General features: G+C 40.8%; 1 protein-coding gene across 1 annotated transcript; it reads right to left on the bottom strand.

Annotated features, from left to right (window-relative positions):
• Window positions 1-6,326: 6,326 nt before the first annotated feature.
• Window positions 6,327-12,735, bottom strand: LOC131256914 (ubiquitin C-terminal hydrolase 22). Its single transcript, XM_058258016.1, has 3 exons — window positions 11,520-12,735; window positions 10,055-10,173; window positions 6,327-8,319 (listed from the first exon to the last, which is right to left on the bottom strand). The coding sequence occupies exons 1-3, from the start codon at window positions 12,281-12,283 to the stop codon at window positions 7,514-7,516; spliced, it is 1,689 nt and encodes a 562-aa protein (XP_058113999.1). The 5' UTR covers window positions 12,284-12,735; the 3' UTR covers window positions 6,327-7,513.
• Window positions 12,736-23,147: the final 10,412 nt, after the last annotated feature.

The raw sequence follows: 23,147 nt of genomic DNA, 5'->3' as shown, positions 1-23,147 counted from the left end.
GATAATAACTTCGACTTGAAATGATTCAGGAAAATCAATTTTAATGGCTTTGATTTTATTCACAATTAGGTACAATTATTGGATTTGGGGCAGCAGCGGTTTATTATCATCATGTTACAGTCGAAGTACCGGCTATAAGGAATTTGTTAGTACATTCTTTTCAGTCTTGTATTTGAACTCTAAGGCGGTTCAAATTTCTTTTGCAGACGACGTTTGTCTGTACAGATCGTACAATCGGTCGGAGAGAGCGTTTGGTATGTGTCCACAGCATAAGAGTTCATCCTTAGCTCATTTGTTGCGGGCAACAATCCGCTTATGTGTATCCTCGTCAGTTGCTTCAGGCAATGCATGCAAATTTAGATCTAAGATGTAGTAGATCTTTAAGATTGTCGGGAGAAACTTTATCTTGTCTTACCACCTCGTAAAATTCATTCCATCGAACCAATCGAGACAAATCAAATTCTGATTCATCAGATTGTTGGAAGATACGCCTTTGGTTTCCATTGGAATAATGCTTTAAGATTGTTATTGCAAATTATAGATTCACAAATTCTGTTAAAATAATAAAGAAGCTGAAAAATAAGGACAGATTGAACGTGTGATCAGGCTGTCCTTAAAGCGTTATTCACCCATTCTCAAAGTGATTGAGAATGCTGATAGGTTGCGGGCAAATAACTTATAAGATATGATGAGCATGTATATGGTTCTGCGTTCAGAAAATACGATGAACCACAAATAGAAATTTATGTGCACAAATTTCTTTCTGGCAGATAAATGAAATAAAATCCCCAATCATAAAGAAAATTAGAAAATTTGTTGCTGGTTTAGACCACTACTTTCGCCTATTTCTTGGGGACTACTAGCTAAGGTTCGTATTGAACTTAACTAGCTTGATCTTGTTCTTCTTGTTGGGTCGTATGTGAGAGTGGTTCGTGTCGTTGGTGATGGTCCAATGAACCACCCATGCATTGTTTATATAGGCTAGGGTTGCTGACCGTTTTGGTCCATGGTCATAACTCAATATGACCATTTTATGGCTATTGATGAGAAACTAGCCGTTATTAGCTGTTTGTGATCGTTATGCATGTGGGACAAGCAGCGCTGCATGATAGCCGTTTAGACTTACTAGCTAGCTATTTTATGACTGTTGGGCTAGCCACATGCAACAGTGCATGCTCTGGTTTAATGCTGCATGGGTAGTTAAAATTCTCTCAAACGGCTAGTTTTCAGCATCTATAAAAGACACACTGGTCTCATTCAGATCACTTGCCCACTCTAGCCATCTGACCCACATTCTCTGTCGCACCGGTTCACGAGGGAGCAACCTATGTACGGCATGTGCAAAGTACACCACTAGCGCCTCTATAGCCACATTGCCTCACATGCACATGCCCTCACACCGAATCCGTGCACACGCACAGGTGTTGCAGTGCGAAATTGGAACACGCAATACTCTCCGGATCAACCAAGCAAATAATAAGGTACTCTACACCCCAAATATAAACACAATATTTTCTTCTCTCTTTTTCGAAATGAGACTATTCCCAAAACACCAAAAAAACTCAATTTTTTTCAAACAAATATATATATATATATATATATATATATATATATATATATATGTGTGTGTGTGTGTGTGTGTGTGTGTGTGTGTGTGTGTGTGTGTGTGTGTGTAAAATTATAAAATATTTTTTAATCAACATTTTTCATAACATGGCATAGATAAAACTCATAAACCACGGTGGGATCCATAGATAAAACTCATCCCTGTGCACAATCTACTTTCTTCCGCAACGTAAATCCTTTAACGAGATGTTCATGCTCATGACATCCAATTCGTCTGCTAATTCATCCTACAATGATGTATATATTAACTAACAACTAAGTAGGGTACAAATTAATAAATTTCAAAGATGCTTAGGTGGTGTACATTTTTATTATCTATGGTGTGGCCCACCTTGCTATTGGAATGGCCTGATATTTTATTTTGGTGATCATTACCGGATGCATGATTTAGTTGGGTTGAGTGTAATATAAACATCACTGGTCCACAATGCAACAATTCTAACACCTTTTAAAGAAAGCTAACATCATCTTAGTCATTTTCACTCAAAAGCATTCGGATTTGTTTGGTAAAATCAAAAGTTACGGAGAATTTTTCACAAAAATCCTAGGAATTGGGTGAGTGTTTATCTATTTTTGGGTGAATACCAGGATAAAAACACAATATTTTTAAATATTTTAAATGTGGCGATATTCCGCAAATATCGTGATATCATTTTATGTATTTTTTGTGAAATTACTGGGAGAATTTAAAAATCTCGGCCCTTTTTTAGGGAGCGGATTAGGTGTTTCCCGGGTACCTTACCGTGTGGGGCCCACTTTGATTAAATATTTGTATATCCACGCCGTCCATCCGTTTCTTCAGTTCATTTTAGGACGTTGTCCCAAAACTTAAGAAGATCCAAATATCTTGTGGACCACACCACTTGAAAAAGTGATAAATGACCGTTAAAAACTTTTTGTAGGCTAGAAAAGCTTTGGATCAAGCTTATCTTCATATTGTCCCCTCATCCAGATCTGGTTGACATTATCAACGGGTTGGATGGAAAATAAACATTACATATCTGCTTACAGTGGGCCTTGGGTAGTTTTAGTGGTTGGTGTTCAATCACCACTGTTTCCTTGTCTGCCTGAGATTTGGATCTAAAATGGGACTGAAAAACGGATGGTTAGTTGTATCTTGGACGGAATCCAGACCGTCTAACTGATTCATCTCTACTTTTCCCCAGAAATTGGACCACTTACATTTTGTTTTAACAACCCATTTGATGGCTATTAATTGTATGGTTAGGATTGCTTGATCAGTGTGATTTTAGACAATATGTTCCATCCACAGAGAGCCCCACATTTTTTGTGGCCCTGATAGCTTTTCATAGGCGCCACATGTGAGGAGGATGAGTCACCACCATCTTTTAATGGTGCAAAACTAATGTAAGAATCCAACGGTTAGATATTTTTAATTGGGAGAGATTTGGGGCATCCCCCATCCATGGTGGGGCCCACCAGATCAGGGACCTGAATTGCCAAATCTTGGGTCCCACGAATCTGATGCATTGGACCGGTTCATTTACTAAAAGGAAGACCGTTGGGTGGCCCAACCAAACATCCAGACCGGTGGTTCTCCCACTCCACCTTGGATCAACCATGGCCCAAAAAATAAATAAAAAATAAAAACTGGACCCAATCGCACCAAATCACACGTGCATGTAAGAATGAAATCGGATTGCGTACTGAGTTACTCTGTACGCTTTTATCGTACTGAGTAAACTCAGTTGGGCCCACTGTTAATGTATGTGGTTTATCTACACCGTCCATCCATTTTTACTGATAATTTTAGGGTTGATACCAAAATTGAAGTGAATCCAAAGCTCAAGTGGACCATTACACAGGAAACAGTGTGGAATAATGATTTCCACGGTTGAAATCTTCCTAGGGTCCAAATTAATTTTTATTTGTCATCCAAACTGTTCATAAGATCACAAAGACATGGATGAAGAGAAATCGCAAACATCAGCTTGATCCAAAACTTCTTTGTTTTCCAAAAAATTTTCAATGGTAGAGGTTCAATCAAACTGTTTCCTGTAGTGTGGTCCACTTGAGATTTTAATTTGGTTCATTTTTGGGATCTAGTCCTAAAATTATCTGTTAATATGGATTAACGGAGTGGATAAAATAAATAAATAACATTGGACCCCACACAGTTTACTCAGTACGCTAACTCAGTACGCAATCCGCTTCCTGTAAGAATGTCTTGGGCGGACGCGGATTGCGTCCAACCCCCGTCCGTCTCCAGGTGGGAACGGGCAGCAGCTTTGAGTGGCCACCGCGATGTATGGGTCAAATCCACACCGTCCATACATTTTTTCTTATCATTTTAGGGAATCAACACAAAAATGAGGCAGATCCAAGGCTCAACTGGACTACACGATCGGGATTAAACTCTTACAGTTGAAAACTTCATGGGGGCCACAGAAGTTTTGTATGGAGCTGATATTTGTGTTTTCTCTTCATCCATGTCTATGTAACTTTATGAATAGGTTAGATGGAAGATAAACATCAAGGTGGGGCCTAGAAAAGTTTCAACGGTGAGAATCATTATCACCGCTGCTTCCTGTGGTGTGATCTACTTGATCCTTGGATCTGCCTCATTTTTTGGCTCATACCCTAAAATGATACGAAAAAATGGATGGACGGTGTGGATAAGAACCATACATCACGGTGGACACTCAAAGCTGCTGCCCGTTCCCAGATGGAGCCGGGCCAGGTAGGACGCAATCCGCGTCCGTATTGGGCTGGGCCTAGATGTACCATTTTAAAATGAGACCAGTTAGGTGACCTGCCCTACCAGCCTATACGGTGGTCTGCTCTATCCAACATCATCCATTCAGCCGGTGGGGCCCACCAAGGATGACGTAGGATGCAGGAAAATTGCAACCTGCAAACCAACGGTCAAAAGAAAATGGCCACATTGGACTGAGCCGTTGGTTGGTGTGCCTCTGACCCAAAGGTTCCCAGTCTGTGCAACGTAGGGCCCAATGTACGGCGGAGATTGGGGCTGACCATTATTTAAGGTGGTCGGCTGAGATGCATCCGAAAACAGCAAAAGCTAAAGTCAGGAACAGGCGATCAGCCTCGATGCCTGATATAGATTGGACGGTAATGGAAAGTGGGCCCCGCCGTCCACTTGCCTGTTACGTGCTCACTAAGTAACTTGAACTAGAAGTCATAAAAATAGAAAGGTTCTTTACTGCTCTCCTGGTGGGCCCCACCATGGATGATCCTAACATTCCCTATGATCACCCTCTCTCTCCCTCTCTCTCTCTCTCTCATCTCTTGATCCGATTCGGTGCCAACTCGACCCGACTCGGTACTTTTGAACAGGTCAGACTCAGTCTGGATTAGTCCAAGCCAGACCCGGACTTGGATCGGGTCAGGTCGATTTCGGGTCAGGCCTATTTCAAAACTGGATCGAGTTGGGTCAGCCCTAACTCGGCCCGACTCGATGCCCAGCTCTAATGATACCTGTGGTGAACATCCAAGCCGTCCATTAGGTGGGCCTTCCTCGCCCGAATATCAGTTGCCCTAGAAAGAACTTTTTTTTATTTATTGGTCCATTAATTTTGTTCAATGTAGGCAATCAGATCATTCTACTAGCATGAATCTTCGACCCAAGATTCAACATGAAGGGGGTGGATCTCATCTGTTTGAGTGTGTAGAGGAGCTAGGCAGTACATGAATACGCAGACAGTATCATTTTCCACGAAACATGAATTTGTATTTAACACAATGTACTTATTTAGTCACCCCTATCAGATGATCCAACCATCCACATTTAATGGGGCCCACCAATTATACAGATAGGATCATCCGATGGGGGCGAATCATATTGCATTGACCATAAGGATCACCCCAGTGTTGGGTCCCACACAATGTCCTTCGGGACAAGCAAATCACACTTTCTCAGATCATGTTAAAGGTGTGGCCGACCGGAATCAAGGTCCCACAATAGAACTGATCCTGAGATAGTTATTCAAGCAAATGTAGGTTAAGATAGTGTAGTCATGGTTTTTAGACTCAGCGACTCAGATCCACTCGTTCAGTCTCGACTCTTTTAAGTCACAACTCGCCCAAGTCAGGGCTGACTCGGCCTTGGGGTATCGTAGTATTGAATTCGAGTCTTGAAACCATCCATATAGTAAACATAGTAGCAAGGTGTTCCAAAACGGTAACGGTGGCTGTAAAGGCACCACCGTTACCGTTATGATATGGGCCATAGTGGCTGTTATGGCCCCTGTATTAGTTGTTATGGCTCTTTTTTATTTTTTGAAAAAACTGTTACAGGACCGTTACCGAGCCATTACTAGGCCTTTACGGCATGTTTTTTTATTTTTTATTTGGTAACGGCCATTACAGCCTTTTCAACCCCATGACACGTAACGGTCATGACCATTACCGTTACATAACTGATTTTGAATACCTTGTTAGAAAGAGTCCGGTTGTCGTCGAATCTACTCAAAGACACAGAAATCATTTATCATTAGCAATTCAATACGATTTTTTATTTTTTAATTTAGATTATATAATTCGCTCGCCGAATTCGTATTGAACCACATTGGGTAGTATTGAATCCGGACGAGTCCGAGTCTTAAAACCATGCATGTAGAAAACTCAGAAAGAGTACTCAAAGACAGAAATCATTCATCATTAGCAATTCAATATGAAATTTTTTATGTCAGATTATATCATTTGCTTGCCCGAGTCGTATTGAAGCACATTGGCTTAGTATTGAATCCAAGGACGAGCCCGAGTCTTAAAACCATAAATATAGTAGTAAACTTGGAAAGCTTCCTGTTGTCGATGAATCTACTCGAAGACAGAAATCATTCATCATTAGCAATTCAATTAGATTTTTTTTTTCCTGGATTATATCATTCGAGATATTAGATTCTGCGTTCCATCAAACTCAAATATTGGGACGTATTATGTACACAAAGAAGCAAGAATGCGTTGAAATAAGTTCCCGTTCAACCCTCTCAGAAAAACACAGAAGGTTATGCAAAATGTAACTCTCATCAAAATAAAATTTTAGAGAGGAAGTACCTTTGCTTACATCGATCTTGATTGCGTTGCGGTAAATCCCAAGACGAAGAAGCCCATAACGCACGGATCGCTGCCCGGGATGGTCCATGCCTGTTTTTGAGTCACACCCAAATGAAGCATAGCTGTTGATTTTATTATAACAGGGTGCTCTGGATTGGAAACCATGAATCTCCATGCGTCTCCAATCTTGTTTATTTATTATAATGCGGGCAGCGGAAAGAATTCAGCAGTAGAAATGCATTGATTATGATTCATCGCTGAACAAGATGGTGTGCTACCAGGAGGACGGAGAAGTTCTGAAGTGGGTCCCATATCTCATTTTATCGGGTCCCAATGCTCGAAGCCTGTCTTGTGTGCGAAGAGTAACTCAGAATCTGTAACCAGCATGAAATTATAACCAAATCGAACTGGTTGAGACCCGCCATGGCTGGGTTTCAAATCCTGCCCTCCCCACACGGCCACACCTGCCAATGTGTGTGTGAGGTCAAAACCGTTCGTCGAGTGGGCCACCTTGTGTATGTGGCCGGACCTGAAACACAGGCTGCAAGTCAAATGTACATCAAATGCAAACTCCTGGTCAACCCATTTTAACTCTCATCTGATAAGCAGACCAGCCTGATTATCAGGTCAGACCGTGTACAGTGGGACCCACATGACGAACGGCCTGGATCTCATACACACATGGACATTGGCACCTGTGGGGTGAGTGGGATTTGAAATCCTACTCCCACTGGTAACCTTCGCATTTCTTCTTCAAATCAACCGTTCCTCAATCTTCAAGCATTCTTCTTTAGCAGAAGCGAAAGAAATTGCATTTCATCACCGTCCAAAGTTCCCATTCAGATTCTCCTCAGCAACACCCAGAAGTTGAAAGGAACGGTTCTCTCACCGAATGACTCCGCTCTCGCGGGGACAATGGAAGGCAATTCAAGTCATCGCTTGCTTTGTGATAAAGCACCTTCTGCACATAATACATCATGTAGCCTTGTGAAGCCCTTACGACCCGTTCGCTGACTTGGGTAATCCACGCATCATCGCATTTGTACCATTGATTTTGTAGACGCAGATAAGTCACATAGTGGCCCGATTCAAGCTTCCCGGTGTGTGTAACCACGGCGAATAGTTCGAACTCCGAACACAATTCCGTTGACATGTCCGACTCGTCCCCCTCAAAAGCAAAAATCCGGTTGCCGAACCTGTTCCTTATGATAGAAGACGATAGATACGGTGTCATGTCCAACGAGAATGGGAATTGCAAATATTGGTCGATCTTTTTTGACATTTTCCTTATTGGCGAGTGCTCGAATCTCTTTATATGGAAGCACAATACCAACGGGAGACGTCTGATCGACATTTGCTTCAACGAGTCCTGCATTACTTGACAGTGCCGGCAATACAATTTCTGGTCAGAACCCAGCTTCTCAGGTCTTGTGAAGAGGTCCAAGCAGCCGATGAGAGTGGAGATTCCCATGTTTTTGCTCGATTTGTTCGACTTTTCGAGAGTGACCCTGTGGCCACCTCTCAGCTCCAAGTCGAGAGAGATGTCCACACAGGGATCGTAAGTAGTGGAAGTGAATCCACAGACTGTACATGTGACGTCCGATCTCAAGGACCCAGAGAATGCTCTATGAGCAATGCAATGGCAATCTCCACTACCTGCATCGACAAGTGAATTTATCAAAAATAGGTGACATGAGGCTTAATACGTCAGAAAGCAAACAATTAATTCTGCTTTTGATTCAATGTACAATAGGTTGTAAACAGATAGATTTTTCAAAGTGGATCTGCGCATATTTGAACCCAATCCGATTAAGAATAACTGATATCCGAATTCAATCTGATATCCAACGGATCCTAAAAAACCCTTCAAATTTGAATCTGTTAAAGATTTGAATGAATTTGATCCCATTAGACTGTTAATGTATTTTCCCCCTTTTTATGGGGTAATCCATTAAAAGAGTAATGGATTTTTTTCCCCTAAACCTGTAAACTTCCCATCAAAACCTAACTAAACCTTTAAAGCACACCGTTATAAATGGATTGGATTGGATCGGATCTTTATATATGTGTAGGATCAAATTGTAGTACATCCAAATATGATCCGCTTATAAACGGATCTTGGTTTCAGGATCCGAATTCGCTCTGACTAACAATTGGAGTCTGATTTAATAGGATTGAATTTGAATCAGACTGGTTCAAGATCCGATCCATTGACAGCCTGTACATGCATACCTACATAAGAAAATGCAAGTGAAATGCAAGTGGGAGAGAGGAGAAGTATGCTCTTACTTTGAGGGCTACACAACCATGTGTGTTTCTCACCACTTTTGAAATGGGTGCAGTTCTCCACCGTGCATGTGGCATAAATATCTGTTAATCCAAAACACCCAAATTGTGACCCCCATTGTTGAAACCACTGCAATCAGGGATCTTAACCGTCTGATATTGGCAATTTGAATTTGGACCAAGATCATCATTCTCATCATAGACATGGATTTTAAATAGCAAATAGTGTGTAGCATAAGTGTTCCCTACTTTGAAGCATGAGGCGTAAGCTGCATAGAGCGTAGCATAAGCTACAAGCTACTTCTAGTTTTAAATCAAGGTTGTACTTGGTTGCACCAATTTCATGATGTTTTGCACCAAATTAGACTGATTAATAATGAAATTTAACAAAACTTCATGATATTCGATGCAACCAAATGCTACCTAAAGTAATAGGAAAGAGCAAAGAGTAAGTATAAAGGTAAAGAAAGAGCAACAAAACTGATTTAATATGTTACGTGTATTATTTTACTAAAACCATTAAAAAGGTTAACTAATTTTTATTGAAAATAGAAAAATATAACAAACAATTGAAAACATTAATTGATTCTATTGTTGTAGTGAAAAATGACTTGTGATGTGAGCTTCACAGCGTGTAGTGTAGTCTATGTAGCATGTAGAGTATGCAAATTATCATTTATTGTACGCTACACAAAACTTGAGCTATTTTCATGAGCTACATAGCATTAAGGCTAAGCTATGCTACCTTGTAAAAGCTACACGCTACATAGTGTAGCTATTTAAAACACTGCTGTAGAAATGTCACAACTACCTCGGTTTGGCTATGTGAAAACCGTTTCACAATGGCAAGATCCCAAACAGGAATTCTCTTGATTGATTGGTAAAAATTTGGTGAGCAGATGCTTCCACAGCTACCAATGGGATGGTTAGAACCGTCCAATCAGTGCAATTCGCAAGATATGCTCCATCCGGAACAAGGTCCTCAATTTAGATGGTCTGGATCGACATACATTTATCCAACATGGAGGGTCGATGACTCACCACCATTTAAGAAATGGTGCCAAACATGCATTGTAGTGTAGCCAGAATTTAAATTTTCAATTACCTTTGCTTTGGGGGCTTGATCGCTCCTCTTTCTCATGAATCCTATCAAGCATTGAAATGAAAAACTCATGAGCGTCCTGCTGCTCATAACTGGCGAGGTTTGCCGCATGCTGCCACCAACTGCCAAAAAAAAAAACCAAAATTCTTTCAGGCCCAATCCACAGCTTCTTCACTATCAGCAACTCAAATGGCTCATCACCAACATAGATTGTATTGAAAATTGAAAAAGGAAGAATTGACAACGGACAACACATTAGAATCAATGGCATATGATTATCATAGTAGAAATACAATTAAAAAAATAAAAACCTTTTGTCAGCAATTTTTAGAGTTTATCATAGATACCATTTTGTACTTCATGTGAAGAGTAGCATACATGCAAAGGGCTAGGGAATACATTTCATACAAAGTACTTTGGCCCTGTGTGCTTGCCACTTAAAAATGAGTTCATCTCATTTTAGTTAACAGTAATTACACATTAGAGATTTTGGTAAAGATTAAAAATAATATTGAAAACCCATAACTAAAATGAGATGAACTCATTTTTATGTGGCAAGTGCACAAGGCCTTAGACTTTAGAACAATCTACGCACACACATCACAACCCATACAAGCTTTTCACCAAATGGGTGTTTGATCAATGGAGCAAGGATCCAAAATGCATGTTAAGAGGCTCCTTGTTCTTCTTCTTTTTTCCATGAAACGTGCACCACGGTCTTCACATTGCAGTCTTCAAAACATGAATTGTAGTGTAGCAAAAACACATTATTCAAACAATGAATTTCATTCTTCTTTGGCTACCAATCCCCATCACATAGAAAGCTTTTGTTTTTAAGGAATATCTGATCTAAATATCTAAGTTCCAAATGCGCTAAATCTATAAAGGCATCCAATTGTGGAACGAAGATACCGAACATGCTCTCACAATCTGAATTGGGTGTTTCAAAATTTTCACAATTTGTTTTACCATTATTAATCATGGTTGTTGTAGTTCTCCCATTGAATTCTTTCTTCTTTTTTCCTTCTTTCCTTCTCCTTTCACATGTGAAAGGAAAAAAGAAAACTATCCATCATTACTGGTGGTAAAACAAAATGAAGAAGAGATTAAGCAAAAAAGAACTATGATTTTGCATAATCGGCCAAATATAGACTGGTAAAAAAAAGGGTAAACCAAGCAATGCCGAAACATAAATCAAATGGAACGAAACTTTCCACATCCAATGTATATAGCTTTTCTTGGATTATAAATCACAGGCTTAAAAATATTAGTATCCAAACAAAATGTGCATAGGACGATGCACAATGTCAATCTGTATACATACAACATACATATTATACCCATCAAAAGATCAAATATAATCAAATCCAAACTCCCAAAAGCATAACAATTCATATCATTTGAAAGAAGATATCTCAGAACGCATCGATAGAGACCATGACATTGATAAATTACACCAATGCCAGACCTGTATAGAAAGCGGGCCGGGCTGTACGGTGTCCGATCACCCGAGAAAACGGCTGCAAAGATCACATCGATGTCACAAGCCAGGCACAGCCGATCAGCAGCCGATCTCTTCTGGCAGATCTGGCGGTTATGTCTGTTGCCAAGGAAGTAATTCCGCAACGGCGGCGTGTGGAGCAACGCTTGCAAGACTGAATTCATGAAGCATGTGTTGCCGAGATTGTTCAGCCCCCTCAAACCCATCGGGAAGCACGACCCCGATCCCCCACGGCCCATCTTCAAGGTCAGCAGCTCCTTCGAGTTCCAACGGTCAGGAACACCTTTACTCTTCTTGCTGGAATTCGAACGCCCACGGCCCACCTTGACGACGCCGTCCTTCGGCAGCCCCATGATCTGTTTGGACATGACCGCCATGTCGAAATCGGGGTCGTAGACCTGATCGCAGCATGCGCAGCAGAACAGCTCAGCACGCTCCATGTCAACGGATATATCGTGGCCGGCCTCCGACTGAGAATGCAAAAGGGCGTGGTTGGAGGTGGGCGGGGAAAAGCATGAGACGGAGGAGCAGATCAGGCAGAAATACAATCTGCCCTGATTCCCAGAGCAAAAACAGCATCTGGGTATCTGAGATTTCTCTCTGTTAATGGCTGTTCTCCCATTTGGAGTGGTCTTGAGGCTTTTTTGGAGGGAATTGTAGCCTTTCTGGCCATGTTTCTGCTTGTAATCCGCAAGGTGGGAGCAGGGCTTCGGATTGGTGTAAGTGGACATGTTTGGATGGCACCGAAATTGGATTGTGATTTGGGAAAATTTCAGAAAAAGCCCCCAGATTTCAATTGATATTGGATTTTTGGGCACTTGGGGTGGTTTGGGGAGATGGTAGTTGTTACTTTTTCAGATGATTTGGGCTGATTTGAAGGAGAGAGGAAGATCAGAGCATGAAAGGTGGGATTTTTCTGGCGTTTGGGAATTGGATTTTGTGAGGTAACTTCGTAGAGACCGACTTGTGTTTTTCTCCTGGTCTTTTCTCGCTTTATATTTCTTTTTTATTTATTTTTTATTTTGGAGTGTTTGATTCCTCTGTTTTTGTGGGGTAATAAATCTACTGTTTGATCTTAAGATCAGCTATTATATACTGAAATTTGGTGTATGCACTGTTTTGTATGGTTGGATTGTGGCCAGTGGCAATCAATCCTGACCGTTCATTTTATGATTTTAGTGGCCTGGAAATGTGGACGATCCTGGACGTTGATATGAAGGACCAATCTGGATGGGGATGGCCCAAAAATAATCTAGATCCAAAAACCATTCAACCAATGGCCTATAGATGGACACTTGAGATATAACTATATAGAGGATTTGGATGAAAGTAAACGATTGGATGAGCTGGATCTTCCAATATATAAGATATTGTTTTTGGCATCTCTCCCATTCACACTGGCCTATCGTATCAACAGTCTTGATAGCAGAATTACAAACGCTGCTTGTATAGAATGAGTGAATCAGGAAATCATTAGCACCATGACTTTAGAACTCACATGGCCCATTTGATAGACGGTTTGGATTGGTGGGTATATGCTTCATGTCCACACTACAAATGATAAATGCACTGAGTCTTGGTCCAGTCAATGCACAGGCCGAATTACAGACACTGTTGTATAGAATGAGTGAATCAAGAAACCACTGGCACTATGCCTCTAGAACTCACGTGGTCCAATCGATAGACGGTTTGGATGGAAGGATGTGTGCTTCGTGTCTATACTAAAGATGATAAATGCACTGAGTTTTGGTGTAGTCTATACACAGGTCCTTTTTCTGTTATTATAATAATGATGATGAGATGGGTTAATGAAGATGTTCATTAAATAGTCTAAAGGTGGACCTTTAAGCCCGGTGAGATTTTGCTTTTTCATTTTCTTTTATCTTTTTCTTTTTAAAAATGACGAAAATACCCCTACCATATAGGGTGGAGATAAAAGTAGACTAAAGAATGGGCCTGATTGTACATCCTATGATGTATTCGTGCAGATGGGCTGGCCTTGACCCCAATTCTCTTTGAGCCCAGTTTGGACTCCGACGCGCAAAGACCGTCGACTTATAGCCAGACCTAGGTTGAGTCAATAACCTGAAAATTTGACTCGGCTTCGTACCCAATCGACTCGGGTTGATTTGAAGACTCGATTCAACTCGACTCAATATTTAGTAATTAGACTAGGTAAAAACTATTACCCTGCTTGACAGAGGTTAGCCGAATTTCGAGTTGACTCACTGAGTTTAGAGCTATAGTTAGGTTTAGGTCCACAATCTTAGATCATGTTATGACTAAGGTAAGGTCTACTTAGATTTACTAGTAATATTATATATTTATTGTCCATCTGTTTTGTAAGATTATTTTAGGGCATGAGCCCAAAAATAAAGCAATTCTAATTTCCAAGTGGACCATAACATAGGAAACCATTGTGATTGACTATTAATGGGCCACAAGTTTTGGATTAAGCTTATATTTATTTATTTTCCTTTACCTAGGTTTATGTGACTCAATGAGTTGGATGGAAGATAAATATTATCGTGAGCCTTAGGAAGTTATTAATAGTAGGGCATTCAATCAGCATTGTTTTCTTAAGTATGGTCTATTTGAGACTTGGACCTTCTTTATTTTTAGGCTCGTACCTTAAAATTATCTGGAAAAATAGATGGGCGATGTGGATATAAAATACATGCATCAAGGTGGGCCCTTGTGGTATGGGTCACACCCTCTTGGGTGAGGCTAGGGCCGCACCTAATCCGCTCCCCCATTGAAGCCACGACAATCAACAGGCTGGGCCTAGGGTTAATTCTGGCCCGAATTTGAATTATTTTAGGTTGTGCCTTCGGGCTGGGCTTATTTAAAATTTTGATTTTACTAGACTTGAGCCCAGCCCATTGACAGCTCTACCTTAAGCAAATTGCATACAAAGTATACCCTATGGGGGCCAACCAAGGATGTATGTGTCTCATCCATGCCGTTCCATCCGTTTTTCCAGCTCCTCTCAGGGCATGAGCCCAAAATCGAAGCATATCTAAGGCTCATTTGGAACAGTGGGGTTAATGACATCCACCGTTGAAACCTTTCTAAGGCTAATAGTGATGTCTATTAAGGCTGAAAGTTGGGCAGGTTGAACTGACCGACTCGTGACCGACCCATGACCGACCCGACATTGGGTTGGGCTTGGGCAGGATGTATTGAGTTTGATCTTGAGCTTAGGTTATACAAACACCAGCTCGATAAAACTTGGGTTGGGCTCCGGTTGAAGTCTTGGGTTGCCTGATCCAACTCAAACTTGATCACTATATAAGTTATTTATAAATTATAATTGAGTGTGAATTGTATGTGTTGAAGACAGGAAATGCTAGTAGTGTCGGGTCTCATTGGTCCACATCATTTATGATGACTCAAGCTAACAAGAAATGCAGGATTTCTCTCTCCCAAATAGATTGTGTGCCACACAACACAACTTTTAAATGAGTAGTCATCCTATATTTTAGCTTGTTTGTTTAGAAGAAATGAAGTTATTTATGATAAATAACTACATATATAATTAATAAAATTATAAATATAAAAAGCAATACGTGTATTGAAATATAAGAAACTGAAGCAATCATTAAAATATTAGCATGTATTCACCCGATCAACCCGACTAACTTGACTGAACCCGCTTGGGTTGGGCTTGGGTTGAAAATTTCCAACCCGAGGTTGGGTTGGATTGGGTTAGAGTTGAGGTATAAGAATCTTGGGTTGGGATAGGGTTGAGCACTAACCCGACCCAACCTACCCTACTTTCAGCCCTAATGTTTATTTGTCATCTAACTTGTTCTTAAGGTCATACGGACGTGGATGTAAACTAAGGAAAAACGAAAATATCATCTTAATCCCAAACCTCTCCGGCCCAAAAAAATTTTCATCCATGGGTGTTCCGTTGAAATCTTTCTAAGGCTAACGGTGATGTTTATTTGTCATCTAACTTGTTCTTAAGATCATACAGACATAGATGTAGACGAAGGAAAAATAAAAATATCATCTTAATCCCAAACCTCCCCAACCCAAAGAAAATTTCCACGGTAGGTGTTTGTTGAAATCTATCTCTAAGACTAACCGTGATATTTATTTGTCATCTAACTTATTCTTAAGGTCGCAAAGACGATGAAAGAAAAACAAAATATCATCTTAACTCCAAATCTCCCTAGCCCGATGAAGTTTTCAACTGTAGGTTTCAATTCACGTAATCTTCAATTTCAAACTCATTATGTGAAATTAATTGGTAAAACTGATAGATAGCATGGATAAGACACATACATCACAGTGGGCCCATAGAGTTTACTAGTACTGGACCTAGAGACCTGACAAAACCCGAACCCGATAGCACTCTAGGACTCGAACGCAACTTGACTCATTGACTGACGTGGGCCCATTACTTTCTGACTTATTTAAGGTACATGAATGTTCTAGAATTTGAATATTAAGCCCAGACAGTCCAAACAGCAGGTGGGCCACATGTGGACAATCTCCGGCCTGCCCCACCTGACCCAATTACTTTGGTGCTGGAAAAAGCTATGTGGACCCACCATGATATATGTGTTTTATCCACACCGTCCATCCATTTTTCCTGATCATTTTATTGCACGGGCTAAAAAATGAGGCAGGTTAAAATCTCAGGGGGACCACAACATAAGAAAAGGTGTTTATTAAACGGTCACCATTAAAAACTTCTTAGGGGCACAAAAATTTTAGACCGTTCATCTAGGTCTGTGTGACCTAATCAACAGGTTGGATGGAAAATAAACATTACTGTAGGCTCTAGGAAGTTTTTACCGTGATCGTTCAATCACCACTCTTTCCTGTGGTATGGTTCACCTGAGATTTGGATCTACCTCATTTTCTTATTTCATGGCATAAAACGAGCCGGCAAAATGGATAGACGGCAGGGATAAGACACATACCTCGTGGTGGGGCCCACAGAGCTTTTCCAGCATCGACCAGTACCGAGCCCTGTACCGGAGGGGTCAGTACCGAAGCCGAGTCCATTCACCTTTGGCAAATGACAATTCTGCCCCTGTGATTTAGGGCAAGAACCACAGGTCCACAGCATTTATAGAACCACATCAGGTTTGTGTGTGGCACTCACCATGATGTTTAGGTCCCATCCAAACCGTTCATCATGTGTGACCCACCTGGATGAAGGGATAGAAAAAAAAGGGGGCTATTCTGATGGGGGTTTAGCCATTACTGCTCACTATGTGGTGTGTGGCCCACTTAAAAAGGGCATGAGGTGGCTCCCACAGCAAAGATAACCTAGTGAACAAAACTAAACTGGACCGTTCATCAGGTGGGCCATCTCTATATGATAATAACTGACAGTTAAAAAAATCTCAACCACCCCATGTGAGATCCACTTGATGAGTGGACGGGCCTGACTTCTGCACAAGGTTAGCTTCCCAGACCCGGATTAGGTGAGGCAGGGGTAACAACTGAGTGGGTGAGACCCTGACCATGGGGCCCACCTTGATGTATGCGTTGAATATCCATGCCGTCCATTCATTTCTTTTTTTCGGATTATTTAAGGCGATGGTCAAAAAATAAAACAGATACAAATTTAAGGTGGATTACAACAAAGGAAAACAACGGTGAATGAATGCTCACCATTAAAAGCTTCCTATGGCCCACTATAATGTTTATTTTCCATCCGACCAGTTGATTAGGTACATAGTCATGGATGAAGGTAAAACAAAAATATCAGCTTGATCCAAAACTTCTGTGGCCCTCAAGAAGTATTTAATGGGTAGGAATTCAATCACTGCTGTGTGGTCCACCTGAGATTTGGATCTGCCTCAATTTTTTTGAACTATACACTCAAAGGATCTAGAAAAATGGATGGACAGCGTGGATACACAATGCGTACATCTAGGTGGGCCCTGCAGTCAGGGCTTCCCTCTCTGAGCCGTTAGCCTGCCTGGGCAAGGATTAGCTACTGACACGTTGAGTAGCGAGACTAGCTACTGAAGTGACGTCAGCAAGTTCCGTGGGCCCCACCATGTTGTATTTTTTGTATCCACACCTTCCATCCATTTGGAAAGATCATTTTATGGCAATATACAAAGAACGAGTTAAATCCAATGCTCCAGTGGATCCCAGCACAGAAAACAGTGGGACAGTGACGCCCACCGTTAAAAACTTCCAAAGCCCACGAAAGTTTTAGATCAAGCTGATATTTGTGTTTTCACTTATTTCATGTCTTTTTTTAACTTTTTAACAGGTTGGATTTCAAATAAACATTATGATGGGCCTTAGGATAGTTTCAACGGTAGGAATCACTCTCCCCACTGTTTTCTTTGGTGGGGTCCACTAAAAATTTTTATTTGCCTCATTTTTTGGTTGATACTCTAAAATTATATCTAAAAATGGATGGACGGTATGGATATAACACATACATCATAGTGGGGCCCACATAACTTGGTGACGTCACTTCAGTAGCCGACTCACTATTCAACCTGTCAGTATCTAATCCGCGTCCTAGCCTCCCTCACTTAATCCGCGCTCTATCTCCACGTGGGCGCCGCCCTGTGCACAAATCAATGGGTGCGGATTGCCTCTGACCGGGGCACATAGATGTCTCTGTGGCCTGAGCTGTGTGGGGTCCATATAGAGATGTCTTTGACAAATCCATTCCGTCCATCTGTTTTTAAAGGCCACAAAAGTACAGGATTCTAGAAATCAGATAGACCACACCAACAAAACAGTTGGAACAACAACATCCACCGTTGAAACCTTACTCAAGCTGACAATGATGTTTTCATGCCATCCAAACCGTTCATAGAATTGTTATCACTCAAATAAACCCTATGAACAAATATCATCCCTATACAAAACTTCTGTCACCGTCAGGCGTTCAATCCCACTGTTTCGCATGAGTTTTGGATCTGCCTGATTTTTAGAATCCTGTCTATTATGGTCTTTCAAAATCGATGGACGGAGTAGATTTGTCACGAAAAATTCTATGGCCCCACACAGCTGTGGGCACCAGTATCTCTGCACCCGAATCCACTTCCCAAATCAGTTGACCCGGCACGTGCAAAGTTGGCACGTGTGTGATAGTGCGCGTGTAGAGCACGCCTGCAGTGCAGGGCTAGCAAAGTCGGCACGTGTGTGATAAGACCGACGTTAACATAATCCTAATATGGTAGAGCCATCCTCTACAGTTCACGTGGCAGGGTAATGTGTAAATCGGGTCCGTCCATATGCAAGGAGTTAGGATGGATGGTTTTCATCTCAAAGTTCGTTTCCACAGGACAATCTTATCCATTTAATTAATGGCCATTAAAGTAACAGTAGAAAATAAAAATAGCTAACAGTCATATACACAGTGGGATGAAGCGTAGAAAAAGCAACAGGTAAGATTTCCTGATGGGTCTTATTTTTTTAAACTTAAGCCATCCATTCTTTATTGGTTGACCCAACTGGCACATCACCCCTCATATGTGTACCCTACCATCACCGTGGTGGGAGGATTTTGTAGGCCTTCCGGGGGGCGGGTGGTTTCCCTTCATCTACGTCCGTGTGACTTCATGAACAGGTTGGCTGACTAATAAACATATTATACCACTTTTTCCTGGGGTGTGGTCCACTTCCCCCAGCCGCCCCCCCCCCCGGGAGTCGATACCAGGACCTCGGTGTTGAAACGAGGTATCTTTCACTCGGTCTCCCACTTGAGCTATGGATCTGGGTGTGTGGTGTGGTCCACTTGAGCTTTGGATATATATATATATATATATATATATATATATATGGGAAAAGGTACTATGCACTCGACCTCACTACTAGCACCCGTGAGGTCAAGCTGTGTGGGCTCCATCGTGATGCGTGTCGACCATCAACATCGTGCATTTGATGGGTACTCTCTAAATTATGGGATATCCCAAAAATCAGCCGTATGCGGAACTCAGGTGCGCCATACCATTTAAAATCATGTGAAACACCGTTAAAACATATAAAAGTATTTGGTGGGGTCCACCTGAGTTTTGAATGCTGCTGAAACTTGGTCTGAACCCTCATGCAAGTGGGACACACATAATGGATGAGCTGGATTTGCAAACCACATCTCTGTGGGCCCAAAAAACTGATTATGAATGTTTTAATGGTGCACGGCCCCTCCCCACTTTTATATGTGGTGTGGCCCACAAAAGTCACAGATTGACTTGATTTTTGAGACCTAGGCCCACAATGGAATGGTGCATCTGACTGATGGGTTAGATGTTCGAAACACATCACGGTGGGGCCCACACAGCTTGACCTCATGGGACGAACTCGTGAGGTTGAGCGCATAGTACCTTTTCCCTGTTCCCTATATATATATATATATATATATATATATATATATATATATATATATATATATATATATATATATATATTTCATTCACACAACAATGGTGGTGCTGGATTCCATAATCTCATGTTGAAACTCTAGTGAGTCTACTACTTAACTTTGGATATCTTTTTATTTTTGGTCTCATGGCTTAAAATAAACTTTAAACCAAAAAAGATGAATGGCATTGATGAAACACATACTCACGGTGGGTCCCACAGAATCCTGCCGTAAGGAGGTAGGAGGTGGCAGGATCAACACGCAATCGGCATGGATAGATGACTATACTCTCTTATGGTTCCTTTGAGTTCCTGCGCAGGGATGCTAAATATGGCTCACCGTGATGTTTGTTAGAAATTCACTCCATCCTTTTTTAGAGCTCATTTTAAGATATTTAATTAAAAATGAAGTGGATCTAAAACTTAAGTGGGCCACATGAGAGGGAACCGTTTATAAGTAAATTCCCTATGGGATGAAATGAAAATAAGAAAAACTTAGCCTGGTATAAAATTTGTGGCCTTACAAAATTTTCAGCAATAGTCATTGAATCCTATTGTTCCCTCCCATACGACACACTTGAGATTTGGATATAAATAATTTTTGGTCTCTCATCCTAAAATGAGCAATCAAAATGGTTGATTTCTTACATCATTGTGGCCTCACTTAGCATTTCTCCTCAGGGCCGAACATCTTCGTAAAGGTTTTTGCAGGAAATCCGCGTTCGATTATTTCATTGCCACTACCCTATCGTCTCCCAACATGTTAGACTTCGATGTTAGTTTAGCACCATTTAGAAAAATAGATGCCACTCTTCAACCGTACACATGGCATGGTCGTATGGCAATTCAGACGGTACAAATCACTGACCCAACTAGATGGAGCATAACACTTAGAAGTCAACTGAGAAGGCTGTTGTACTCATTTTGACCATTACTTCGATAGCCAATTAAAAATAGGCGCGTGTAAATTTACATGAGATGCATAGTGTATTTAAAATATGAGGAGATATCGAAAAAGAATTACGGGTATACAGCTGGCTTTATTGAGAATTGTCATATTATCCATAAAGCAATAATAGTTGAGCAGAACGTGATCAAGTCAACAAGGAAGCTTGGAGTAATTATTTGTATAAGTGGCATGCTAAGAAAGAAAGGTTCCAGGAGACTAGCAGTGCTAAAGTGGTTACAACAACCATTAAAACATAAGAAGTATTTAAATAGTCATGTTAAAGTTATAAATAACAAATGAGTTTAGCAGAAAAAGTCTTATGCCAACCAAATCAAATCAAATTTATCTTTCAATTAACTTTCATTTACATTCATTAGTGTAATCTTTACATTTACCTTTCATATACATTCCTCAATGCAATCAATAGCAGTAATCAAGTAGTTGTTAACTTTATCTATAATTCAAATCTACGCTCATACGACAGATTCAGTTCGAGCATCAAGCAAAGTTTTCCATCCAGAGAGGCATTCTGCAGTTGTTCTCCACTACCAATTCTAAGAATTTTCTTTTTGTTTTATCTGTACTAAAGAGAAAAAGTTCATTCATACATACGGCAGAAGTGTGACCCACTTTCAGATGATGAACCCTACTCTTTGACAATCGCCTGAACATATTAAGCAACAATGTGCAAGTAGTTGATGATGCGACCAATCTTATTAAATCTCGGTCATATATGGTTGATTTCTGACGTATTTACCTATCTTCGCACTTGGAGTCGTAGCTGTTCGGTTTAAATTGAGCCGCACATTCAATTTGGCATGTCCGCACTAATCACATGACCGAGATTGAAATAATAGCAACATTGTTCTCAGCATGCTTGGTGGGACCCTCACTCTAGTTTACTTACTGGTGTGACATTACGATTTGATTAATAAAAAATATGAATAAAAGAAGCAATCGAATTTCTAGGGTTGAACTTTCGACACCAACCGCATCACCTCTGACCGAGGATGTGCCGGTTCTAATGACCCCTGAATTATTAAATTTAAATACTAGCCCGATACTCAGTCCAGCCAACTAGGAAGGGGCATCGACCTCTCAGACCGCTTATCTTGAAGAGATAACGGTCGGACTTCGGGATGTGCAACTGAGTATCTAAAACGTTCAAGAATATGGGAGAACTCATGTAGAGTTGGTACACGCTTAGGCCAAGCAATTTCATGTTCAAACTAGGCTATAAACAAATGAATAGCTAGCTAAGCCGATGTCATTCACCCATTAATGACCATCATCACTAAAAGAGCACTTATGGCAATGCAGTATAATGCCGAAGGAAGTTCTATCGATAACATGGTTCAACCATCATCGATACTTCTCATATAGTGGAACTCACCTCCCATTCCAACCCAGGATGGGAGGAATGCTTCACTGTATGTTGAGTTCAAGGGACTAGAGCGAGATGTCAAGAATTTTGTTCTTAAAATTCATAATCAAAGTATGTCGGGAGGACAACCTTTCCAGCATTTTCTCATAAATCCATCGTTCTATAAGGGACAAAACCGAGTAGGTCATGATCCACCTCTAATGGTTGAACCACAACGAATAGATTGTGATCATATCATGCAAATAGTCCAAGAAGTAGTAAGGAAAGTCATCGGGCGTAATACTATCCCGGTCTACTATAAGCCATATCTCGAATGGATTGACTGACAACATTCATTACCAAGGAACTATTAATTGGATTTTGCCTTATTTTTGGGCGATCTTGGTCAATCGACCATCGAACATGTAGGTCAATTCACTATGTAGTGTGTTGAGCTGATTAATAATGAATATCACAAGTTGCAACTATTCATTCATTCATTAATTGTAATGGTCTCTACATGGTACTCCAACTTACTACCAAATTCAATTTATACTTCGTAGGAGATGCATGAAAAATTCTATGCCTGGTTCTTTTCCAAGAACATGGAGATGATCATGACCGATCTCGCATGTTGTCGACAGTTACCTGAGGAATCTTGTGAAAGTTACATCATCTGGTTCAAAAGAGTAAAAAGTCGGTGTAAGGTTGTTACGACCAATGATGAATTTGTGCAGCTTGCGTATGATGAACTGGAATACAAACTCCGAAAGAAATTCATAAAAATGGAGTTTGCAGTTTTATATGATCTAACCATGAAAGTTTTTAGAAATAAGGAGTTTCTCTATAAAGGAGTCTGGCAAAAGAATTAGACACTCGTAACATATTATCGTGACCCTAACTATAAGGTTGTGATTGCCAAGGT

This window comes from Magnolia sinica, chromosome 9 (assembly GCF_029962835.1).
Source record: "Magnolia sinica isolate HGM2019 chromosome 9, MsV1, whole genome shotgun sequence".
NCBI classification, from domain to species: domain Eukaryota; kingdom Viridiplantae; phylum Streptophyta; class Magnoliopsida; order Magnoliales; family Magnoliaceae; genus Magnolia; species Magnolia sinica.
This window is presented reverse-complemented; position numbering and strand designations above follow the sequence as displayed.